At 45.2% G+C, this 25844-nt stretch overlaps 1 protein-coding gene across 4 annotated transcripts in view; it reads left to right on the plus strand.

The window, feature by feature from the left end:
* The window catches only part of CTIF (cap binding complex dependent translation initiation factor), a 1422510-nt gene that overhangs the window by 349091 nt on the left and 1047575 nt on the right, over nucleotides 1-25844 (plus strand). For all 4 annotated transcript variants that reach the window (XM_069626949.1, XM_069626950.1, XM_069626948.1 and 1 more), the window contains exon 4: nucleotides 20958-21031. In XM_069626949.1, coding sequence (XP_069483050.1) covers nucleotides 20958-21031 — 74 coding nt within the window. The remainder of the gene's footprint in view (nucleotides 1-20957; nucleotides 21032-25844) is intronic.

Here is a 25844-nt window from a genome sequence, read left to right on the forward strand (position 1 = left end):
TCAGAACTATAAAAAAAAAATTAAGTCTGACTTTCTCTTATTGTCTGTAATCCCAGCCGCTGTAAATTGTTAAGTGACTTCAATTCAGCAATCCCACGTCAGTGCCTCGTCTGGGACGCCCAAGGGAAGCCCTTATTTATATATTTTTATGACAAGTTATAATCTGAATGATAAACCCTTATATAACGCCCCTCTCTTTGAATCCCCCTGACCTCACTGAGCCAAGAAGTAGGTTTGTTTTGCACTTTAAAAGGTTTATTGAGAAAGTAAACAATATATATATATATATCACACCTTTATGAATAAATTAATATTTGATAGCACACTTAGGAATATGACAGTGATCAACAATGTATGATGTTACACTAGCACACTGATTTAATTACTTAGGAGTTAGTATAGGGAGGATAAGGTAGCTGAGAATACTTTTATGATTTCAAGGAAATGCAATGATGAATAAAAATGCAGCACAGAAATAAACTGATAGGGTTTCACAAGAGATAATATGTTCACTTTTCCCCTTGTGGCAATTCACTCCCCCCCCCCTATGCAATATAAGGAGATGGAAGTAAAGCACACAGTTTTCAGGAATACAATCACAATACAATACGAATTTCAGTTCCCCCCTAGAAGACTTGGAGAAACAGGGATGGTTTTAAACACAGGCAAAAGTACTTTTAAATGTGGTATGCAAAGAAGGGAAAAATATGCTAAAAATGATTTTAATTCCATGTAGGAGGTTCAGGGTAGGTGATAGCTATTAAGATTAGTTCACGTCACACTGGCAATGATTCAGGAATGATTATCAGATGGAAAACGGATTTCAGCAGTTGCGAGCAAAAGACGGCTATTTTTGACAGGAGCTAATTTTTCAATTCGCGGCAATTTAGTCGCGTGCATCGAGCGTGATTACGGAATGACTATAAGGAATAGAAAGTCGGTTTTAGGCTTGTTAGAAAGCTTAGAATCTTAGCTTTAAAATGAAAGTCTCGTTCCTAGCACGTACGGATAAAAAAATACTGATGTTTTTGTGGAGGTAGTTTCTCGAAATTAAAGTAAACTTCAGAATGACAAAATGACACTTTTACAGGTTTAAAATTACAGAATGGACACACGATTCCTATGCAGTTCTAAATAGGTGGAAATGATTTGAATTGGATTATTTTAAACTAAGAGATGACTATGCACAGTTCTGGCTGGATACTCACTCCTAATTTTGGACAGGAATGCGACTTCGTCATGGATCGGGTCAGGATTGGGATGCAGTTCTCTTTCCGGACATCCTCTGGCACGGGTTCCGTTCACAGCGTGGCCTCGGGTCTGGTCTGCGGTTCAGGATCTATGGTTCTGGTCTGGTCTCTCTGGATACAGCTCTGCTTTCTGGGTCTGGATATGGTTCTGGCCCAAGGTTCTAGCCAGAATCAAACGGCTCACCTGGCTGTTGAATAGTTTGGTTAGGTTGCTGGGTTCTGAAGGCCTGCTGAGAAGAGTTCAGGTGGTTGGGTTAGGCCTCTCTGCTACAAAGTTCTGGCTTGGTTCTGGATCTATCTGGAGTTGAGTTCTGGATCTCTGGAGATTGTCTGGATTTTGAAGTCGTTCGGCAAAATGCTTCGCAAGAAAGTGGAAAGTGAATCCCCTCCCTGGGTTTCAGTGTTCCTGTTTGTCTTTTGAAAATGGGTGTGTGCGTGGGCATAACTAAGCCTGCCCCTCACAACTTATCATTGGCCAAGTCCTCCTCTCTCCCTTGATTGGGGAACTGAGTTGTGTCATTTTTATGGCATACAGAAAGAACACTCCCTTGTCACTTTGCACACAAATCTATTTTTGATCCAAATACATATTTATCTATGTACCATTTTTCTAATATTATATGTCCAGTTAACATATTTTCTGTAGCACCAAACCATCCGATCCCTGTCTTTGTAAGATGTCGTGTCCACTTATGACAGAATTCTGCCCTTTTCATCAAGAATACAACCGCTAAACTTTTCCAGAATTTACACAAACATGCAAGGAATATGGGCATCAGATGTTAAAGTGTCAGATTTTTAACATACAGAGTAATACCTTCATTTCCGCTACTACCCCCCAGAACATACCACAGAGTCCTAACACCTCTTAAAATGTGCACAGAAAAATCACAAGAATAATGATATTAATTATATAATTTTGACAAGTCCGTGCTATGAATTATCCATCATTTTAAAATTATGCTCTGGCCCAGAGGGGTGTGGTTTCCCAAAGCACATGTTGGAATTTCTAGTTTTTCCACTTCCTCCAGCTCAGGTTGCTCACAGAGGCACTGCTCCTCCCAGTTTCTTCCAAGAGGAAGCCATTTACGACCCCCCCCGCTAATCTAACATTTGCCTGAGCCAAGGAAAGCTCATTGTTCTGTTTCCCTGCTCCCAGGTGCTCCTCCCCTGATTCAATCAGAGAGGTGTAATCTCCTTTTGGTGGGAACAGCAGAAGGGCAGCCTGGACTGCAAATGCAGTGGCTGGGCAAGTTTCAACTCCTGTCGGGGGTAGTTGCCGGGCAGAATTCAATCACTTCAAGCCAGGCTTCAGCCAAATGTCACTTTTGTTCCCAGTTTTTCTTCATTCAAATCAAACTTACAATTTGTACACATGCAGCTAGAACGCTGATTCTAAGTTCAAAACTATGACATTTAAACAGTTGCAACCTATGTGACACTCAAAGTAGGTCACTAATTTATTTTAAACATTTCGATTTTAGTGGCTCTAAGTCCAATTTCACTTCAGCTGCTGACATTCACAGCTCAGCCAGTTTTGTTATAAACATTGTTTTAGGCTCTTCATCTTTCCAGATTTTGTATGCACACAAGACTACATTCTGCCAAATGTCTGCTGGTGTTCAGTGAGATTTTTGCATATCTTGCAATGTTTAAAATAGGCATTTTTAGCTTGCATTTCAGAGAAACAAAGGTGATTTTAAGCGCATTTTGAGCTAACGGGCACTGGGGTTTTTCCTTTGGCACCACGTTTCACTCATGGCGCTTCTGGCCCATCACGCTCGCACTGGTGGGTGGCAGGTTAGGCGACCATTTTGGTGTGCGCAAAAACTGCACGGTTTTCCTGGATTCTGGCGCAATGTGGACTTTTCGGCCATCTTGGATTTTCTAAACCCACAGCACCAAATGTTGCAGCATAATAACTTGAACGTGGGCCAAGACACCCAACAAGCCCCCCTGCCAGACTGCACTTTGATTTCGAGTCGAGGGGGAGTCGGGTGCAAAGGATGTTTTGATCCACGCGCTGGTATGTCCGCATCATCATCTTCCGATTCCGCAGATGGCACAGTTCAGCATCTTTTCCGATTCCGCAGATGGCACAGTTCAGCATTTTTCCTTCATCAGGGTCGATCGATCAGTTCTCCTTGCCGGTCCTGATCGGAGTATTGGGCGGTACCCGGGTCCCTCAGATCTTTGCTCTCGGTCCCCGGGTCGTCGTCCTTGGTCATTCTCCATGGTTTCATCTCTCCTAGGATGACAAAGCAAAGCGGCAGAAACATATTCGTAGACATTTCTTCCCCACTATTGATATAGTGGGGTGGCATATACATTTTATGAATCGAGACATTTGCATTCTTATTTTAAAAAACAAGATATAATCAGGAGACATTTGCATTCTTGTTACTATATTTTTGATATGTGGAATATTTTAGGGTTGGAGTTTTTATTGATCTGGAGCGGCCCCCTCTGGGATTCCAGAGGATTCCTCCAGTTGTTGCAGAGTGTGCCTGGGATGGCAACACTTTAGCTGATTAATATGGACTCACTTGTCTTCCCCTTCCGCCGAACTACCTTTGGGGATGCGGATCTTGTAGGCGACTGGGGAGATCTTGTCTACAATTTCAAAAGGTCCCTTCCATGTAGGCAAACATTTTCGCTGTTTGGCCTGGTTCCTCTGGAAATTGTATAGATAGACCCGGTCTCCCACATTGTATTCTTTCATGGTAGTCTTCAGGTCAAAGTGAGTTTTCATACTCTCGGCTGATCTTTCTAGATTCCGCTGAGCATAGGCAAAAGTATGTTGGAGGTGTTTCCTTAAATTCTCAACGTATTCGTGAGTTGTGGAGGCATTTATTAATGTCTGCTCTTGAGTCCTGTAGAGCAAATGCTGGGGAAGCACCATCTTGCGTCCAGTCATCAGCTCAAACAGTGACATTTTAGTTGCAGATGAAGGGGTAGATCTGATGGCCATTAGGACCAGAGGTAATCGGATATCCCAACTTGGCCCAGAATCTGCCACAAACTTTTTTAATATGCTCACAATGGTTCTGTTGTATCTCTCCACTGCACCAGAAGAGGCTGGCCGATAAGCAATATGTAGCTTCCTTTTAACCCCCAGTATCTCCCACATCTTAGTCATTACTTCGCTTGTAAAATGGCTACCTCTGTCTGACTCAATCCTTTGGGGTAGACCAAAACGCGAAAAGATGTGGTTGATCATCAGGGCAGCTGCTGTTTCTGCCTTGCAGTTTGGGGCGGGAGACATTCCACCCATTTAGTAAATAAGCATGTCACCGTCAACATGTACTTATTTCCCCTGGAGGAGCGAATCACAGGTCCTATGAAGTCGACTTGCAAATCTGACCATGGCAGTGTCATCCCCCTCTTTTGGAGAGGCGCACGGTGTGTGAGGGATGTTAGCTGAAATTGTGCACACACAAGACACCCCTTCAAGTATTGGTTGGTTGAGGTCCTGCCCCATGTGTGGCCAGTATGCAACCTCTTTTAAGATCTCAAATGTTGTATGAAACCCCCTATGACCGACGGTGGCTGCATCATGGGCGTGACTTAACATCAGGCTTCGGAATGAGGTAGGGACCACCCACTGATCATGGCCAGCTTGGGATTTCCTTACCAACAAACCGTCTTGGATTCGGAACATTTTTGGACATTTCATCAATACTCTAAGGTCCTCTTTCCCAATGTAATCGGTATCCGTCAGGGGAAAGTTCTCCGGGTCCTCAATGTGTTGGTAAAACTTACCAATAATTGGATCCCCCTTCTGAGCCGTGATCAAATCAGCATCTGGGGTCTCCTTACTCCATTGTGCAGTTGAAAGATCATTGTGAGCATTTGTCTGGGACCTAGTGATAGCAGTGACCTGGATTTCCCCCAACAGGGACTCTATTTCGATTAGATCCCCGTGGATGGCCCCGGTTTTGGCCAGCTGATCAGCTAAGTCATTTCCAGTTTTGTCTGGTCCCTCTACTTTGGAATGACCCTTGATCTTCTTCCAGTAGATGGTCATCCCGTTCGAGGTGACCAGATCATCAACGTTTTGGATTAACTTCCCATGTTTCAAGGGTTTATTAGCATATAACATGCCTCTGGTTTTCCAATTAACCAGGTGCTCCACGAACTGGTTCCGTACATAATCTGTGATTATGACCAGTTCGTGGAGTTGATGTTGGACAGCAGTGAGGATGGCTTGATACACAGCCATCAATTCTGCCACCTGACTACTTCGGGGACCAATTTTGTATCCAGCGGAGGGTTCTGGGGACTCATTCACCCATGCATTCCCTACGCCGGCCACAAGTTCTTTTTCCCCGTTGTTGTCAACATGGTAAAAGCATCCATCCACATAGACAGTGGGCGTTCCCTCACACTTGTCTTCTTCAAAGACTTTGTGTGGGGAATTAAGGTATGCCTCCATGTTGTCCTTGATTTTTAGGCACAATCATGCAAGTCAGCCAGACCTTGCGCGATGGTACTCTTCTTGTTTTGGCCATATCTGACCTCCACAGGAAAGCCTTGCATTGACAGAATCCAGGAAGTAATTCGGGCATTACTCACATTTCCGGGCCGGATTCGGTCACTTTGGAGATATTGCAGAGGCTGGTGTGGAGTCTCCACTATGATGTGTTCCCCCTGGATAAACGGGCGGTAATTCTTCAATGCCCACACCGTTGCCAGGAGTGCCTTCTCACAATCGTTGCATTTTTCCTCCACAGAGGATAAAGTTTTGCTCGCATAGGAGATTACTTTATTGCCCTTATCATGCTTTTGATATAATACTGCAGTCAAGCGTGTATTAGAGAACCCTGTCTCCAAGAAAAACTCCTTGTTTCTGACAGGGTAAGCTAGGCAGGGCGCTTGTGAGTGGCTTCTTTTGAGCTGTCTTACTGCCTCGGATTGTTCTGGACCCCATTCCCACTTGACCCCCCCCTTCAAGAGATGAATCGGGGGTCTGGTGATCTCTGCGTAGCCCTCAATGAACTTTCTGCTGTAATTAGTCAGTCCAAGGAGGCTCCTTAGTTCCCGCAGAGTTGTGGGGTCTTTTTTAGTTTCTGAAGTGCTTCCACTTTCTTTTCCTGGGGTCAGAGACCCTGAGGAGCAATCTCATGCCCCAAGAAATTAACACGGGTTCTACACCACTGTGCTTTCTGAAAGGAAAGTTTTGCTCCGGCAGCCCTCAACTGTGTCAGAACATAATGGATCTCCGCTATGTGTTCCTCCACAGATGAACTTTTGATGAGGATATCATCTACATAAGCCAGGTTACCCCTTGCACCCAGGTCGGGCATGGCCTTATGTAGGAAAATGTTGAATTAATTGCCGGAGTTGAGGTATCCGAAAGGGAGTCCGGGTCCATTTGTACTGCTGGCCCTCAAAGGTAAAAGCCTGTTTGCATTGGTCCTCCCTACTGACAGGCACGGTCCAGTATCCATTGGTCAGGTCTATTGCGGTGAATACCCGTGACCCCTGGATCTGGGCCAGCCCTTGGTCAATGTAGGGAAGAGGCCATCGGGAAGTATGGACCCGTTTGTTGAGCACCCTAAGGTCGGCGCAGAGTCTCCACTGGCCATTTGGCTTCAATATTCCCAGCACCGGATTATTGAAGGTTCTGTGAACTGGACGGATTATCCCCCAGGACTCAAGGTTCTTAATTATTTCAGTAAGGGACTCCATGGATGCGAGGGGCAAGCGATATTGCTTCACAAACACTGGAGTCTTGCCAGGGTCCGTGGGAATTGTTGTGTGGATGTCGGTGCGACCACAGTCATATGAGTCTACCGCAAAGAGATCTTGGAAATCCAAGAAAACTTGTTTCAACTTTTGCTTCTGTTCCAGAGTCACACAGGCATCAGCTAGGTTGACTCTCTTCCACCATCCGCCTGAAGCCTGGAAAGTCTTCTGGTTTTGCTATCTCAGCGGCCTTCTCCAGCTGGGTGGAGAAGTCCCTGGTCAGAGTGCTGATTTGGACTGGAGGCTTCAGGTGGGAAAGGCAGCCCTCATGGACCTGGAAAATCACCTCATCCCTTCTGAAGTCACAAGTCACATCTTCCTTACCATAAGGGCAGCAAGTGTACACCAGGAAATCCCCCCCCCCATGCCGGGTAAAGATCCTGTCTGGTGTTGTATTGTCATCACTGTCAAAACAGTCCTTGGGGATTGGTCCTAACAGTTAATTTCCTAGATCAATGGAGAAATGTCGGTCATCAACTGCCATTCCAATAATGGTGCCTGCGGCTAGAGTAATACTCTTTAAGGCGCTGTTATCCACCTCTATTGGAATGGTGTCATGTTCTATGTTGACTAATGGTGTTGGGTTTTCCCCCAACCCTTGCTGTTGGAGAGAAGAATTTAGATGAATAAAAGCTTTGAAGTTTATTAGGTCCAAACTAATGGCAAAGCGATTGAGGCAGTGGCCTAAGTAAAAGGCGGCAGTGACGTCTCGCACGACCCAACAATTATGGACTATGCTTTTGTTGCAAATGGAGATTTTGAGCATACACCTGCTTGGCAGGAGATGTTTGGACTTGGGTGTTTCCAGATCCATTTCCCATTTGTCTATCAGTTTGAATGTGGGAACGGCTGGATCTTTTGGGAGTTGGCAGAACATGACTTCGCTGATGAAGCTCTTACCGTTGTTCACACACACTCGGGTGAGAACAGAATCCTTCCCATCATTTAACTGAACAGGGATGAACAACTGCTCTCCAATTTGCTGAATATCAGCCAGGCTCTGAGCTGATTTCCCATCTTTCTGGACTATCGGAGTGGGAATGTCCGATTGTGGATTAGTAGAGAATTTCAGAGTGTTTCCTTCCAGTGTGGAATACCACCTTAAACTGGAAGGAAGGTTGATTTTCAGAAATAGAGAGGACCCCCCCATCACCAGCCTGTTGTCCTACTGCTATTACTGTCAAATCTGGAATTTGGTTGTTCTGGAAGTGAAATTCTACTTTTTGTTCAACCATGTGGCATGTACCGTTTAAACTAACATGGTTGACACTCTGTTTCAATTTTATTGGTCGGCTAGTCTGGGTCCAGAGGACCTTGTTTACGCAATCTATAAGGGGTGACAACATTCTCAGGAGGTCATTCCCTAGTAAACAAGGGGTGCCCTCTGGAGTCACTACTATGACCGGTGTTTCACCTTGTGTTGCCCAATTTTGATGTCCAAATCTGCAGTAGGGGTGTACCGAACTTCGGCTTCGAGTAAGTATTCGGCCGAAATTCGGCTAAAAAGTAATTATTCGGTTTCGGCCGAATGTATACTTGAAGCCTTACTCGAAGCCGAAGTTAACACACCATAAATTCCTGCACTGAAAAGACATGCTCCCATATAAAAGCAACTTGTTTGCCTTGGATGCAGAGCTTAAACACAGCAGTGGCTGCACAAACCATATGAGCCACTAGATGGCAGTCGAGTTGCACACAAAAGAACGTGCATTGCTTGAAAAACCGAGCTGCTAGGACTATGAGCATGAACAGTGTTTATATCGCGTCCCTCCTGTTGCCAATCCAGTCACTTTTAAAATATGGATTTTATGCACAACTCGCTTAGAAGCGCCTAGGAGCAAGGCCCCATTGATTTCTCCAAGGCACCTCCTGCGCCTGGGAAATCGGATCGGAGGGCTGACGAACATCTCTCTCACTCTAAACAGGAGTCACATGCAACCAGTTAACATTGCTTTGCTAAGTGGGGCGGGACGGGCATGGTAAAGGAGGGGAGGGGCACTTTGGATTTCAATGGGCTGGGAGGATATCAGAGTCCTCAGGAGGTTGTTGTGCTGGGGGGAGGGGGGAGAGGTGGGTCTCAGTCTCATTGCACTGCATATCACCTCAGGGCTTCAGGCTCCTGATAGGCGCTGTGCTCACAGTGACTATCGCCCCCCTGCAGGTGCGCCCACTAACAGCTAATGCTGGCCCCCGCCTCAACGGCGCTGGGCAGGCAATGATTAATGGCATCTCTTTGTGTGGCTGTACAAAGAAGTGGCCCCTTAAGCTTGTGTTGCTGGCTGCATTGTTAGCCTACTGAACGTTCTTCAGTGAATGCAGGCTTGCTCTGCTAACAAGGCTGCAAAGTAAATGTGCACAATGCTGCATCTCTGTGGAGGGGGGTTGACTTGCCATTGTCCTAACAGAATTATGACTAGATGTGAAAAGATATTTCTTCATAGAAGATAATATCTTTGAAAGGGAAAGAATGGCAAGTCACCCTTGTAAAGGTTTAATGAAAGGTCTGTTTGTTGCAAGTACCTTGGAACAATGGGCCTGTGAAAGAAAGTTCTCATTGGGACAATTTATAAGCGCTATGATATGATATGGCATTTATAACGCGCCCATACACAAGTGTTTGTATACACTGTGCATGTCCTTCACTGAAGTCGTGTTAAAACAAGCATTGGCAAATCCAACAGCTTTTATATGCCTAGTTACTCACACCATTTTGCACCTGCAACCATCAATAGCCAGTTAATAACACTACGACGGTGCAGGGCAAGAGCCTTTCCCATGCCTACACAAAAGCCAAAACGACTATGCGGCTCACTATTCGGCTCTGGCCGGATAGTAAATTTACTATTCGGTATTCGGCCGGATAGTAAATTTACTATTCGGTACACCCCTAATCTGCAGTCCCCTCGACGGGAATCTCCTTCCCGTCAAAGTCCTGAAGTTGTCCAGGAAGAGAGGTGAGAGGAATTCGGTAATTCTCCCCCCTTCCTGCATTTAGTTCATCAAAGGCCCTTTTGGACAAAAGGGTAGCTTGGAATCCCGTGTCCACCAGTGCCAACATTGTACCCTGCCCCTGTACTTGTACCGGGGCATAGTTTCTTCCCTCCTTCTCCTCAAGGGGGCACAGATAATGCACATTTTTGGACAACTGGTGGTCTAATTTTCTGGTTTTGGACATTGTGAGAGAAGATATTTGGGCAGAGTTCGGCAGGGCGTTTTGGGAATCTGAAAGAAAAAGTTGGCAATTAGATATTGATGCGGTTTCGGGTTCCCCTGGTTACGGTTCTGGGCCCCCCCCCCCCCTTTTTGGAGGCAGTCACCAGGATGGGTTTGAACCAGGGGTTTTCGGTATTGTTGGTTCTGGGATAGAATGATGGGCGGTGACAGCTCAATCCCCACATCTACCCAGTCTATGGATGCGGTTTTGGGTTCCCCTGGGTCCGGTTCTGGGCTGCCCCCCCCTTTCGGGAGGCAGTCACCAGGATGGGTTTGAACCAGGGGTTTTCGGTATTGTTGGTTCTGGGATAGAATGATGGGCGGCGACAGCTCAATCCCCATATCTACCCAGTCTGGGTTGGAATCCCTTGGGACCCATTTTTCCTTGGGAGGAGTTCCCCCATCTCTGAAGGAGAAGATCCTTTTCCCAGGATCCTCTGAGGATCCCTCTCCCTCAAATTGGAAGACCTGTACCTCCTCCACAAAATGGGTCTGTTTGGGTCCTTTGTTTCTCCTACCTCCTCTCTGGGTGGCAGACTTTCAGGGGTAGGAGATTTTGTTTCCGATTCCTGGGTTTCCAGGGGCTGTTTACAAGTGGGGAAGGAAGCTTCCTCCAAGGCTTTACACCCCCCTTCCGCCTCCTCCCTGGGAACCGGTGGGTTATGGGGGTGCTGCCCCCGTCATTGTTCTGGAGCACCAGGCCCAGAGTTTGGTGCATTCTGTGCCGGCATGCCCATCTGAGGGTTCTGCTGAGCACTTAGCACGCGACCCAGCTCCTGTGCCATATTGTGGACCTGGCGCTCAAGTTGGGAAACCCGCTCAGGCTGATACAGGGTTCTGTTTTCTCCCCTGGGCTGATCCCGGGAAGGGTAGCTATCCCTTCTCTGGTAGTACCCCGGGTTGGGAAGATTTGGGTACCCCTCCACCCTTGGCCTCCCCTCTCCCGGATTAGGTGGTCTGGGCTCAGGGAAGTGGGGAAAGAAGGATGGATGATTTTGGGGCTGGAAGTTGGTGGATACCTGGGGAACATGTTCTGCCCAGGATTTGGGGAATTTCTGCCCTCCTGTGGGAAGTTAGGAGGGAAGTTCCCTGGGTCAGGTGCTTGGCTGGATTTCCCCCCCCCCCCCTTGGGCTGGAGGAGTCCACACATAACCCAGGATGGGTCGGTTTCCCTTGTAGCGGGGACTTACATAATCAGGGGAGTGAGGGACCCCATTTGTGGGACTACCTCCTTGACTCCCTGTCTGTGACTGGCCCGAGGGCCTTCTGGGCTTTGAATTATTCGGTGCAGGCATGTTTTTAGTCCCCCCCCATCTCCAAATCTAAAATGGGGGCAACCTTTATCTCTGCCACCTTGGCAGCAGCAGGTGTGCTGGTTGATTTGGGGCTTACTGGGCGTTATTTTTATTTTCCACCGGTTTCTGCACCTCATAGATGCGGGTGGCTTGCTCAATGACCCAGTCTAAAGATCTTTTCTCGTGAAAATCTCTCACGAGCTGGGTCATAATGTATTTGGGTAAGGCATGGAAAAACGTATTAACAAATTCTTTACTGTCCGTGCGCACCCTTTTTGTAGTCTGTGCAAAAGCACGCTTCAATTCCTGTACAAATTCTTGTGGGGCCTCATCCTCCCCACATTGCAAATTGTAGGCTGCCTTGCGAGCCTCTTGGGGATTTCTGTGAACAGAAGAATGTTTCAAGATGGCCGCCCTGTAGGTGGACCATCTTGAATGATTTTGGTCCTCCAGCCGCGCAAAGAAACTGGAGTATTCTGGGGAGAATGTCCATTTGACATACTGAATGCAGTTACTGCTGTCCTTCAAATGGAAATTCTCCATCATTTGCTTATAAAGCTCCAAGTGTTCCCAAAGAGAATACTTGGCGTTCTTGTGATAAGGCGTGATGACACTCCTTATTGCCTTAATCTGTTTTAAGGGGTCCTTAAGCAAGGCCCTTTTTTGCCTTATTGGCCTTTTTGGTTCGGGTAACCCTGGTCCATTCATCCTCTGACTCAGAAGGACTGCTCCAAGAGGTGCCCGTCTGATCTTCCAGGCTCTCCCGGATTCTGCGAGCCTGGGAATGGCTGGCAGAATGTGGGGACCTGGTCTCCTGTGTCCTGTGACGTTCAGAGGAGTCTTCAGATTCCTCCTTGCTGCCAGGATTTGATGGGTTACCCCCTCCCTCCCACTGACCTAACTGGGCAGAGGTTTTCAGGATGCCCTTAGTGGGCCTACTTTCCTGGGGTTCCCCACTAAATTGCACTGTACTTGGGTGCCCATACCCGGATGCCCGCCCATCCATTCCTGGGAGGTACTGGCCTATGAGCCCCATGCTTCTGGTTGGATAGTAGTCTGCCATCCCCGTGGCCCTGGGCTCATGTGCACCGTGGGACATGGGGGTGGCAGAGTCCAAGGATGGGCGAGATGAAGGCCTCTGGTACTAGGGCTCCTGCGGTTATGCTCAGGTGTTTCCCTTTCCCAGCGAACTTCATCTCTGTCAGCCCCTGCTCCCTGTTGCAATGCAAGAGCCTGCGCTTTCAGTTCCTCAGTTAAGGCCTTACTAGACTCTATCAGTCTCTCCCGCATGGCTAACTGTTGCTGGAGCCTATCATTGTGCTGACGGAGAGCCTCATTTTCTCTCTGCTCCTCCTGATTAATCCTGGAGTACTGGGCCAGTCTTTGCTGCAGGAGGGTTACCTCCTGAGTCCCATCCCTACTGGCCTGCTCCTTTCTTGCCAGAGCATCTTCCACCCTCCTAGTGTGCTCTAACAAGTTCTGATGCTCTTTTTGGAGGTCACCCAGTCCCTGGAGGGCCAAGTGATTTTCTTCAATTTTTCCTTTTAATTGGCAGACTTCCTGGCCTAAGGTGTCCCTTTCCTGACTAAGAGCCTGCATCTGTGCCGCCAGGTCATTCCTCTGCCTTTGAAAGGCACCAGCTTTCTGGCGCTCTTCCTCAAATTCTGTCTGGGTATCCAGGTCTTTCAGAATCGGTTTGTTGCTCTCTGCCTTCTCCCTATCTAGATGACTTTGCAGGGTGGCTACCTGCTCTGTGCATGCCCTGTTAAAGTCTAGTTGTTGCTCCAGCTTTTTCTGGCTCTGCAGTGGGGAGTCCAAACCTTCTTGGTACTCCTTCTGCAAGGCCAGAAATCTGGTATCCTGGTCAGAATTTTCCTGTTGCAGGATACCAATATCCTCTTTTATTTTTATTATATACTGCCTAATATCATTTCTGGCTCCTGGCTCCTGTGCAGCCTCTGCTCAGAAGAGACCAGGTCAGATTGGGCCTTCTCTAATGCCATCTGTTGCCTATTTGCCAGATCTTGGCTTTCAGCACGTTTTCCTGTATGGCTGCCATATATAAATACAAATATGCCGCTATCCTGGCAATCTTGTTGTGCTCATCTTTGGCTTTAGGGGCCATATATAGTTCACTCAGGGCCACATGTAATGGACCCTGATCTCTCCATAGGTCTGACCCTGTTGCAGTGATCTGGGGTGCTATTGCCTGCAACCACGCCGCCTGGTCATGTTCAGACCATTCACCTCTCACAAATAGTTTATGTAAGAGGTGCTCGCTAGCTATCTTGATGTCTACCAGTGTCGTCATTCTGGAAATTGATTTCCTTCCTGACTTACAGAAGTTTGTATTTTATTTAGCAAAACAGACGGTTTCCTTAGAGCGTTCCTTTGAGGGGTGTTTTTACAGCATAACACAGTGTGGTGATCCAACAGGATTTATGTATCCTATCAGTTAGCACACTGTAACAAGCTGCACAAGTGATGAATCTAATCCAGAATCCCGAACGAGCCCCCACTCTGTTAAGTGACTTCAATTCAGCAATCCCACTAAGTCAGTGCCTCGTCTGGGACGCCCAAGGGAAGCCCTTATTTATATATTTTTATGACAAGTTATAATCTGGATGATAAACCCTTATATAACGCCCCTCTCTTTGAATCCCCCTGACCTCACTGAGCCAAGAAGTAGGTTTGTTTTGCACTTTAAAAGGTTTATTGAGAAAGTAAACAATATATATATATATATATATCACACTTTTATGAATAAATTAATATTTGATAGCACATTTAGGCATATGACAGTGATCAACAATGGATGATGTTACACTAGCACACTGATTTAATTACTTAGGAGTTAGTATAGGGAGGATAAGGTAGCTGAGAATACTTTTATGATTTCAAGGAAATGCAATGATGAATAAAAATGCAGTACAGAAATAAACTGATAGGGTTTCACAAGAGATAATATGTTCACTTTTCCCCTTGTGGCAATTCACTCTCCCCCCTATGCAATATAAGGAGAGGGAAGTAAAGCACACAGTTTTCAGGAATACAATCACAATACAATACGAATTTCAGTTCCCCCCTAGCAAGCTTAGAGAAACAGGGATGGTTTTAAACACAGGCAAAAGTACTTTTAAATGTGGTATGCAAAGAAGGGAAAAGTATGCTAAAAATGATTTTAATTCCATGTAGGAGGTTCAGGGTAGGTGATAGCTATTAAGATTAGTTCAAGTCACACTGGCAATGATTCAGGAATGATTATCAGAGGGAAAACGGATTTCAGCAGTTGCGAGCAAAAGACGGCTATTTTTGACAGGAGCTAATTTTTCAATTTACGGCAATTTAGTTGCGTGCATCGAGCGCGATTACGGAATAACTATAAGGAATAGAAAGTCGGTTTTAGGCTTGTTAGAAAGCTTAGAATCTTAGCTTTAAAATGAAAGTCTCGTTCCTAGCACGTACGGATCAAGAAATACTGACTTTTTTGTGGAGGTAGTTTCTCGAAATTAAAGTAAACTTCAGAATGACAAAATGACACTTTTACAGGTTTAAAATTATAGAATGGACACACCATTCCTATGCAGTTCTAAATAGGTGGAAATGGTTTGAATTAGATTATTTTAAACTAAGAGATGACTATGCACAGTTCTGGCTGGATACTCACTCCTAATTTTGGACAGGAATGCGACTTCGTCACGGATCGGGTCAGGATTGGGCTGCGGTTCTCTCTCCGGACAATCTCTGGCACCGGTTCCGTTCACAGCGTGGCCTCGGGTCTGGTCTGCGGTTCAGGATCTATGGTTCTGGTCTGGTCTCTCTGGATACAGCTCTGCTTTCTGGGTCTGGATATGGTTCTGGCCCAGAGGTTCTAGCCAGAATCAAACGGCTCGCCCGGCTGTTGAATAGTTTGGTTAGGTTGCTGGGTTCTGAAGGCCTGCTGAGAAGAGTTCAGCTGGTTGGGTTAGGCCTCTCTGCTACAAAGTTCTGGCTTGGTTCTGGATCTATCTGGAGTTGAGTTCTGGATCTCTGGAGATTGTCTGGATTTAAAAGTCGTCCGGCAAAATGCTTCGCAAGAAAGTGGAAAGTGAATCCCCTCCCTGGGTTTCAGTGTTCCTTTTTATGTCTTTTGAACATGGGTGTGTGCGTGGGCATAACTAAGCCTGCCCCTCACAACTTATCATTGGCCAAGTCCTCCTCTCTCCCTTGATTGGGGAACTGAGTTGTGTGTCATTTTTATGGCATACAGAAAGAACACTCCCCTTGTCACTTTGCACACAAATCTATTTTTGATCCAAATACATATTTATCTATGTACTATTTTTCTAATATTATATGTCCAGTTCACATATTTTCTGTAGCACCAAACCATCCGATCCCTGTCTTTGTAAAATGTTGTGTCCACTTATGACAGAATTCTGCCCTTTTCATCAAGAACACAACTTCTAAACTTTTCCAGAATTTACACAAACATGCACAAGGAATATGGGCATCAGATGATAAAGTGTCAGATTTTTAAAATACAGACATTCGGAGTAATACCTTATTTTCCGCTACTACGCCCAGAACATACCACAGAGTCCTAACACCTCATAAAATGTGCACAGAAAAATCACAAGAATAATGATATTAATTATATAATTTTGACAAGTCTGTACTATGAAGTATCCATCTTTTAAAAATGATGCTCTGGCCCAGAGGGGTGTGGTTTCCCAAAGCACATGGTGGAAATTCTGGTGTGTCCACTTCCTCCAACTCAGGTTGCTCACAGAGGCACTGCTTCTCCCAGTTTCTTCCAAGAGGAAGCCATTTACGACCTCCCCCCTAATTTAACATTTGCCTGAGCCAAGGAAAGCTCATTGTTCTGTTTCCCTGCTCCCAGGTGCTCCTCCCCTGATTCAATCAGAGAGGTGTAATCTCCTTTTGGTGGGAACAGCAGAAGGCAGCCAGGCCTGCGAATGCAGTGGCTGGGCAAGTTTCAACTCCTGTCGGGGGTAGTTGCCGGGCAGAATTCAATCTCTTCAAGCCAGGCTTCAGCCAAATGTCACTTTTGTTCCCAGTTTTTCTTCATTCAAATCAAACTTACAATTTGTACACATGCAGCTAGAATGCTGATTCTAAGTTCAAAACTATGACATTTAAACAGTTGCAACCTATGTGACACTCAAAGTAGGTCACTCGTTTATTTTAAACATTTCGATTTTAGTGGCTCTAAGTCCAATTTCACTTCAGCTGCTGACATCCACAGCTCAGGCAGTTTTGTTATAAACTTTCTTTTAGGCTCTTCATCTTTCCAGATTTTGTATGCACACAAGACTACATTCTGCCAAATGTCTGCTGGTGTTCAGTGAGATTTTTGAATATATTGCAATGTTTAAAATAGGCATTTTTAGCTTGCATTTCAGAGAAACAAAGGTGATTTCAAAGCGCTTTTTGAGCTAACAGGCACTACTGGTTTTCCTTTGGACCACTTTTCACTTATGGCGCTTCTGGCACATCACGCTTGCACTGGTGGTGGTAGGTTAGGCGACCATTTTGGTGTGCGCAAAAACTGCACGTTTTTCCTGGATTTTGGCGCAATGTGGGCTTTTCGGCCATCTTGGATTTTCTAAACCCACAGCACCAAATGTTGCAGCATAATAACTTGAACGTGGGCCAAGACACCCAACAAGCCCCCCCGCACTTTGATTTCGAGTCGAGGGGGAGGATGTTTTGATCCACGCGCTGGTATGTCCGCATCATCTTCTTCCGATTCCGCAGATGGCACAGTTCAGCATCTTTTCCGATTCCGCAGATGGCACAGTTCAGCATTTTTCCTTCACCAGGGTCGAACGATCAGTTCTCCTTGCCGGTCCTGATCGGAGTATTGGGCGGTACCCCGGGTCCCTCAGATCTTTGCTCTTGGTCCCCGGGTCGTCCTCCTTGGTCAGTCTCCATGGTTTCATCTCTCCTAGGATGACAAAGCAAAGCGGCAGAAACATATTCGTAGACATTTCTCCCCCACTATTGATATAGTGGGGTGGCATATACATTTTATGAATCGAGACATTTGCATTCTTATTTTAAAAAACAAGATATAATCAGGAGACATTTGCATTCTTGTTACTATATTTTTGATATGTGGAATATTTTAGGGTTGGAGTTTTTATTGATCTGGAGCGGCCCCCTCTGGGATTCCAGAGGATTCCTCCAGTGTTTGCAGTGTGTGCCTGGGATGGCAACACTTTAGCTGATTAATATGGACTTACTTGTCTTCCCCTTCCGCCGAACTACCTTGGGGATGCGGATCTTGTAGGCGACTGGGGAGATCTTGTCTACAATTTCAAAAGGTCCCTTCCATGTAGGCAAAAATGTTCGCTGTTTGGCCTTGTTCCTCTGGAAATTGTATAGATAGACCCGGTCTCCCACATTGTATTCTTTCATGGTAGTCTTCAGGTCAAAGTGATTGAATGTGGGCTTTTCAGCCATCTTGGATTTTCTAAGCCCACAGCACCAAATGTTGCAGCATAATAACTTGAACGTGGGCCAAGGCACCCAACAAAATGGTGTTTCGTTGCTTATTTGCATTATACAGCTAATGTATGCATTGGTGATCATAAGCATCATTAGGATCAACGCCACATCAGATTTCTTTGAAGGTTGTACCTATGCACTGAAATGTCCAAATGTTAGAGCAAACTTTGATGCACGTAACCTTATGCAAGTGCCCCCAATATTGGTGGTGTGCTTGGGGGCCAATGGCTTGTGCGCACCAGAGTATATTGGTAAAGCAGAAGAGGTGATGGTTATAAGGTTTACAATGAATGTAAGCAGACCTGTTCCTCCTCGTTGGGGTTTATTAATGAGGTGTAGCCTGGGTCTAAGAGCCAGCAGACTCAGAATTCATGTATGGGCATACCACCCACCTGGAGTGCCTAAAGCAAGGCAAAAGAGGTGATGGGAAGCCATCCAATTGATCATCAGCCTGTCAAGTCACTACAGAAAGGGGAAAGACCATATGCAAATGAAGCTTGGTCATAGCCCTTCTGCCTGCATAAGACCACATACAACCGCAGGCATGTTTCAGATTATATTGGCAAAACAGCTTTGTGGTAGTTTCATCTGCCATAGATCCTCTTCTTAACCACCCAAATATTCATTGTTCCATGCATGTCAAGTCTATTTGTTCAACCTCCTTGAATTTTAATATATTGCAAAACTCTTCTAAATCATTTAAGTCCTTTAATTTAATATTTGTTGCTAAATTGCTTGTTGGACTGCTTTTGTGTTATTTATTTCTATACTGATGAGGTCCCTTGATTGACATGAGGGGTGAGACATGGGGAAGCCATGGGTACAGCTCCACCCTACTGATGAGGTCCAATTAGACTGAAACACGTCTCTGGGGTTGCTGTTGGTACTCTTGTTCAGAGGAGAACTGCCTAGAATTTGGGGGCTGGACTGCCCCAGGGCAGGACAAAGACTGATATGTTTGGGATATTTCTTCTCTGTGAAAGATAATGAGCTAAAGACTCTGGGTAAGTCTCTCGTAACCAGGACTAATGTCTGGCAGAGGGACACCCAAGACCCCCCTTGTTAATATGGGTATAGGGGCCGGCACCTGCCGAGCAGTTCAGGACTCTGCAGAGGTGCTGGAAAGATTCCCTGCCTTCCCAAACTGCACCCGCACATGTGGCAAGGTCTTTGTCACATGCCGCTCATTTGTGGCTATCTTAATTTAAGGAAACCAGTTATGGGTAAAACTCTGTTTTCTTTAGCACACGCAGAGAACCCTCGGTGCCAAACCCCAACATCCTATAATGGCACTTTATAACTCTCCCTTTGTTATCGTGGTCGAGCACGGTAAAGGTACTCAGCGCAAACATCCTACAGATTCTGTACACTCTGTGATAGAAATGTAGTTTGGGGAGAGCAATCACATGCCACACAATCGAGTGAACACGACCGGTCTGTGCATGTCATGGCAATGGACCGCTAAACTCCTTTCCGTGTCTGAAATCTAATATACTGCAGCAATTTTTCTGTGCTTGAATTGTTGGGCTGAAGAGAAGGGGACTGTGGCCTGGAGGGAGGATATTGGGTCTGCCGGCACCCAATCAGTGTGAAACGCCCAAGACAGCACAACTGAGACCTGTTAGACCAGGATTGAGCTAAAGGCTGGAGAAAGAATGAAAAGGATGAAGAGACGAGGTATAGGTGGAAGATAGCAGTGAATATAGAAGAGGTGCTGGAGGAGACAAGGAGAGGCTTGTAAAGAGGGGATTGGGGAGAAGCTGGACAAGGAGGTGCCCGAGGAGAGGGGAGACTGGAGGGAGGATGTCAAGTAGTAGAAGTAGAGAATTTGGGGATAAGGGAGATTTGAGGGAGGAGGATAAGGTTTTAGAGATCAGAAGGAATTGATGAAGGCGATACCACAGAGAAGGTTTATAAGGAAAACAACTTGAGGAAAAAAGTAGAGTACAGAGGGAACTGGCAGGAGGAGACTGGCAAAAAGGACAGGAGAAAGAAGAGGTGGCGATAGGGTGACATTAGCACAGCTTGTAGAGGAACCAAGGTGGCCTACCTCTAGGTTGATGTGTTGGGGCTTCCTCCTCTTTCTGACTCAGCCAGTGGCAATATTGATTTGGGCCATGCCCTGGTGGAGACATTGGGGTTCCGCTTTGTGGTATCTAGATACCAGCCACCCTTGCTGCAGTGATTGTGGCTAGAGGGCAGTTGCCGAAGGAAGCCCAAGCAAGACAACCTTTCAGGAGATCAGGATGAGAAGCAGAAGATGTGGATCAACGGAACCAGGAACTCAGAAGGAAGCATGTGACCACTTGAGCACCGCAGTCCTTTAGTCACTGAGAATTAATGAGCAATTTCGGGACAGGATCTCGGATCTTGGATAAAGGGGACACTGAACATTTCCTTTGTATTGAAGACGGAGAACATGTTGAAACCTAAGACTTGGTAAAGCCAACGACTTGTCAAATTGACCCACCTAGTTTTGGGAGATCCACCGTAACATTTGTTTTTTGAAGTAGGGCCCCATTGGAGACCACCTGTAATGTGTGGAATCTGACAATATGGTTGGAGTAAACGCAGCCCATACCTCAATATTTTGATTGGATGTGATAAGCCCCCATGCATCTGAACTCTAGGTCCAGCGACTGAGGAGAAGTCCCATGGGAGGGACCAGGAAGTTGCAAGTTATTTTTGCCTGTGCGCCCTGACGCCCATGGGCATGTGGCACTTAATACAAATTAAATAATAACAATAATGTAAAATAAACAATGCTGAATAATTAAGCTATCTCAAGTCTGTCTGGTATTGATATTGCTCAGCTTTGTGATTGTACATCTGTAAGAGAAAGGGAACGTTTGATCTGAATCTTAAATCATGACCACGGTGTGTTTGTTTGGGCCAGTGATTTTTGGAAAATCCTTAATTTTGATTTGTTTGTTTCCAGAATGGCACTAAAGAAAACTCCCATGACATGCTGGGGACAGATATCTGGGCAGCAAATACCATTGAGTCTTCAAGGTAAGCCATCGTAAACCTATATATAAAAAAACTACCTGAGATGCATCTATTTATAAAGCACTTGGTGTCCAGGTGGCATTCCGAAAATGGGAGATGTTTATGGTGTATATGTTAACATTAGGCTCTTGCTGGAAGTCATTTACTTTCTTTTTCTTTTTGATGTATTACCATTGGTTAAATTTGATGTTCCAATAGTAATACATGGGGCTTCCAGGTTGGGACTCTAGAAGGGAGAAATGCCCATTAATTATAGCTCTGTTGTGAGATGGTTGCAAGATGAAGAAAGGGTTAGGTGGAATGCAGACCAAACGCGTGTCAGTAAAGGTAGATGTACGCTCCTTGCAGGTCTTGGCAAAGTCCACCCTGAGGCAAAAGGATAAGCTGTAGAGTTCCACCGAGTTGAGCATTATGAGTGGAAGGTTTTTCCCCCAAAGTTTCTCACTGAGCAGCGAGACAGCTGGGTTTGGTAATCTGACTTTAGGCATCCGGTTGGCAATATACCTTCTAGAACCTTGGCAAAAGCAGACTGTTTTTTGGCTGGATTGTTTTATTCTTAAGGAACCCATGAGGCTGACGGGATGACTCTCAATAAAATGTTCAAGCTCTTTGTAGCCTTCCAGAAAATAAAACAAGAAGAATGTAAAACCAAAATGACAGACTTTTTTCAAAGTCATAAATACATGCTGTGCTGAACAGTCTTCTGGTAATCTTTAAATGATAATTGTATTGCAGGTTTAGGAAAATATTAGTTAAAGCTCTTTAAATTAATAAAGATATTGACTGTTCGGTCCGGCCCCATAGCCAGATTTCCTTGTTATTGTGACTGCCATTATTTCCCTTTTGTAGTGACTTATGTAGCCGGAGCATATTGGATGTGCCGTTGACCTGCACGGCTGGTTAGCTCACAGTGTAAGTGTGTGCCGCTTACATGTGGCATATATGCACGCCACATGTTAGAACCTCAGCAGGGCAGTCTTAGCCCTTCTTTCTGAGGTGAATTAATTGAATGCCTTTTAATTGAATGATATTGCCAGCTTTTTGTAAAGCATTTAGGAGCTGGAGTAATCCACCATGAATCGCTATAAAAACTAGATGTCATAAGTATCTGCGTAAACGCCACAATTCTGAATATCAGCAACACCGAATTCCTTCTGGTGAGACCTAATAAGGTAATAATGCCTTCAGTGGTTTCCCTAATGGGCTGAGAAATGACTGTTGCCCAAGGATTCAAACCTTAGCCCAAAGCTGCGGCCATTCTGTTTGTGGCACCAGCAGTGGAGCTAGGACCCTGCGAACCCCGGCAGCTCCAGGAGGAGGAAGAGCGGAGAAAAACTCTGGTCGGCAAAGCTACGGCGAAGCACTTGATCAAAGGTGCAGCCATTCTGTTTGTGGCAGGTCCAGCCAGGAGGTACACTGGATTGTGTGTGCCAGCGTATATTATTGAATCTATATGTTAAAGTGACCCGGTCTCCCATTTTGCTGGGTTGAGTTGTGCCGGTAGGCAGACTGAGCAAGGCGTATGATATTACTGCGCTTTTGACCTAAACTTGTGATGGCTTACTCTCTTTCCTCCTAAACATTATCACCCAGTAAGATTCTTGGGGAGAACCCATTGTTAGCTGGTGAGAAGTAGGGAGGTTGGGGGAAGGAGATGAACTAAGGCAGCCCCCTAAGCTGTCGAAGCGTTCCCCTTACATGCCCTGACTTTTGACTTCTGTTTTGCTACACCTGTTCACTGCCACTCCTATTTATTAACTAGAAAACATTGCAAGGTATGCTGGTCTTAATCGGGGTCAGTTGGGTGGGGGGGATGGACTAATGCAGCCCCTAAAGTTGTTGAGGCATTCCCCTTCCGTACCACACATTTGGATTTCATTGCTCTGCACGTTTATACTTTGCACATTACACTTTTCAAGAATTGGCTCAATCATATATTCAGAGTGATCTGTCTTTGTAGACCCTTTAGATATACATGTTTCTTAAATATATTTTATATGTATAATGATGGTGTAGTATTTTTAGGTTACAATCATACTTTTAATTCTATCTCTTTTCCTTCTTATATGGTACCTGTATCTACTTCTTCAATACAGTGAGATCCACTTGCACATATTGTCTACATTTGTATTACATTAAGTTATTTAACGATTGCATCACTTGTATTTTCTGTGTCCTTAAAGCACTCGAGGACTGATTGTACTATATATTTGGAAGTCGATACTAATCCATCTAATTTTATAATACTTGGGTACAGTTATAGGGTACCATTAACCTGTAACTTCTCAAGATGAAATGTCTAAATGTAAAGCAGTCAATAGTCTACCCCCCCAAATAATTCAAATTATTGCTAAACCTATTGAGAAGGTGAAAGTACTTATCAACTAAATTGAAAATCTCCTTGATGCTTAATACTGGCAGTGTTACAGCTATCCCAAATGGTGTTGCCCATGACAATCTTGATATCATCACAATAGATGAAACATGCTCTGTCAGAGGGAAAACCGTGAACACTATCCAAGTTAACCACTTGGAGCAAAAGAGACTGAAATGTAATTCTCCTCTTAAGACATCCATTAACCCATGTAGGATGCCAAAAAGATGGAATAATCTGGATGTGTTTGAAGTCCCTTGCCTAGAGCAGCAATGCTGATAATCTCATCAACCAAATCAGATTCGTCCACTCCAATTATTGAATCGTGGTCTTACATGTGGTACCACATCTACAGTAACATGGGCTAAACAATCAATTAATCTGACAGATAACCCTAATGTTCCTGCAAACTGTTGCTGTCCGAATCAAATTGGCTATTGGGAGAAACCTGAGGGTATTCTTGCTTCTAGACACCGTGGATCCTCTGTGCAGGTGGCCATAGAAAGTCCATTGCTATAGATCCTGACTCTGGGGGGCGGAGAAGCGAGGGAGGATCACCGTGGTGGAGGGTCTGTGGGGACTGGGATTGGGCTGCCCTTGTGCAAGACATGTGTTCCCCCTTTCCATAGTGACAAACGCCCCAACCCAACCCTTCCCCAACCTTTACAGGCTTTTGTAAGCCATCTCACCTCATTTCTCCACCACTGACATTTGACAGTACTGGGACGAAGAAGAGGCAATTAAGAGCAGTGAAGGTCCGGCATGTCTGTTTAATTGTGGTCAGGCAAGGCTGAGTAATCATCCATACCTGCAGCCTGTCAAGTGGCTGCAGGTATATAACTAGAGCCCTGCCCAATGGCAGAGGGGAATGACAGGAGAAGGGCTAGGAGGCCGTTGCATGCTGCTGAGAACCCGACTGTGCGGCGTGGGAGCTGGGACTCCCTGGAGCAGACTGGAAAATACGAAGGGAGCCATGCAGGAAGGCTATCCCTTTCTTTTCTACTCAACATGTTCATTCCCCTGTGGCGCAAGACCACCCCAGGAGTGTCTGAGGGGCAGGAACTGGAGCCCTGACACTAAAGGAAGAAGGCTGTGTGATCTGTGCTTCAGCGCCAACTCATAATACTACCTGTGAGTTTCTGATGATTGAGAAACCTGGAGCGCGTGTGTGTGAACATGAACATTTCCTGAATACCTTGTATCGGAGTGGTCGCGTACTGTGGATTAGCACATTTCCAAAGTATATGATCAGTTCATTTGTCAATTATCAAACACAGAGCATGGCAAGTGGTGCTCGCAATGAAATGTAAACGCTGCCTGCCATGCCTACATGACTGACAGCATTTACTCACGTTACACTGCGGGGTGCAAATGTGAAGGGCAAAAGGCGGCATACAAGTGTCCTTTATATTTGCACCCCGCAGTGCAAATTATGAAAATGTGGCAGCAGGGACTTGGCTAAACCTCAGTGCAAACTAACAAGGTCCCTGCCATCAAATTACTTCTGGGAGCAAAATGAGCACCAATGTGGTCCCAGGTGAACAGAGCACTCAGTTTCACGGAGTGACCCAACGGTGCTCCAAATTGATCAATGACAAAGTAAACCGGTTAAGAGTGAAAGTACTGCCATGTTGGTCAGATCCCGATCTCTCCAAACTTTGAAGGCGTTCTTCTCATGCTGTCAGATGCTCCAGGATGTACTGATATTGATTTAAAAATTTTAAGGCACGAGAAAAAGAAATATTTTGCTCACACTTTGTACATTTGCTGCTGCATTTTGAGTAATTCAAGCAAATATCTATCTACTAAACTAAAGCAAGCTTTTGCAGAGGGAAATTCCTCTTTTAAATTATGTGTGGGACCTGGAAACCCTGTAGCTATTGGCATCTGATATCAGAAATTGGCATTGATTTATTCTTCACAGTAATTTAAAGGAGGTTTCAAACAATCTGGGAGAGGTGGGAGCCAGGACCTAAGGTGGATATTGTTCTGGACTTATATATTTTTATAACACACACATGGTTCAGTCATCATCGAGGCTGTTAGATTTTCTGTCCTGCTAGTCTGCATATTTACCGGTTTCTATTTTCAATTGTAAATTAGGGTTGGGGGGTAATCTTACTATCTTAATCTTATCATTTTAAAGACTTTTCACATAGGTCCAACAATATCTTGTACACATTCTTTTTGAAAAGGTCCATGACTTCTATCAATTTTACTTAAATTCTATATTATTCAATTTGAATAACCTTATTTTAACAGCTGCTATATTAAATAGTTCGTCACATTGCTAATTCAATTTTGCTTTGGGATAGATGCGTGATATGGTATTGATGATCTTGTCCGTGTGAGAAGGGATCTGTTACATATTCTATTTGTGCTCTGCTTTAGTATCTGTCTAAACATGTTTTTATTATCATAGGGGGTTGGTGTGATTTCTCC

The sequence above is a fragment of the Ambystoma mexicanum genome, chromosome 6p (assembly GCF_040938575.1).
Source record: "Ambystoma mexicanum isolate Mex_15411 chromosome 6p, UKY_AmexF1_1, whole genome shotgun sequence".
Lineage (NCBI taxonomy): Eukaryota > Metazoa > Chordata > Amphibia > Caudata > Ambystomatidae > Ambystoma > Ambystoma mexicanum.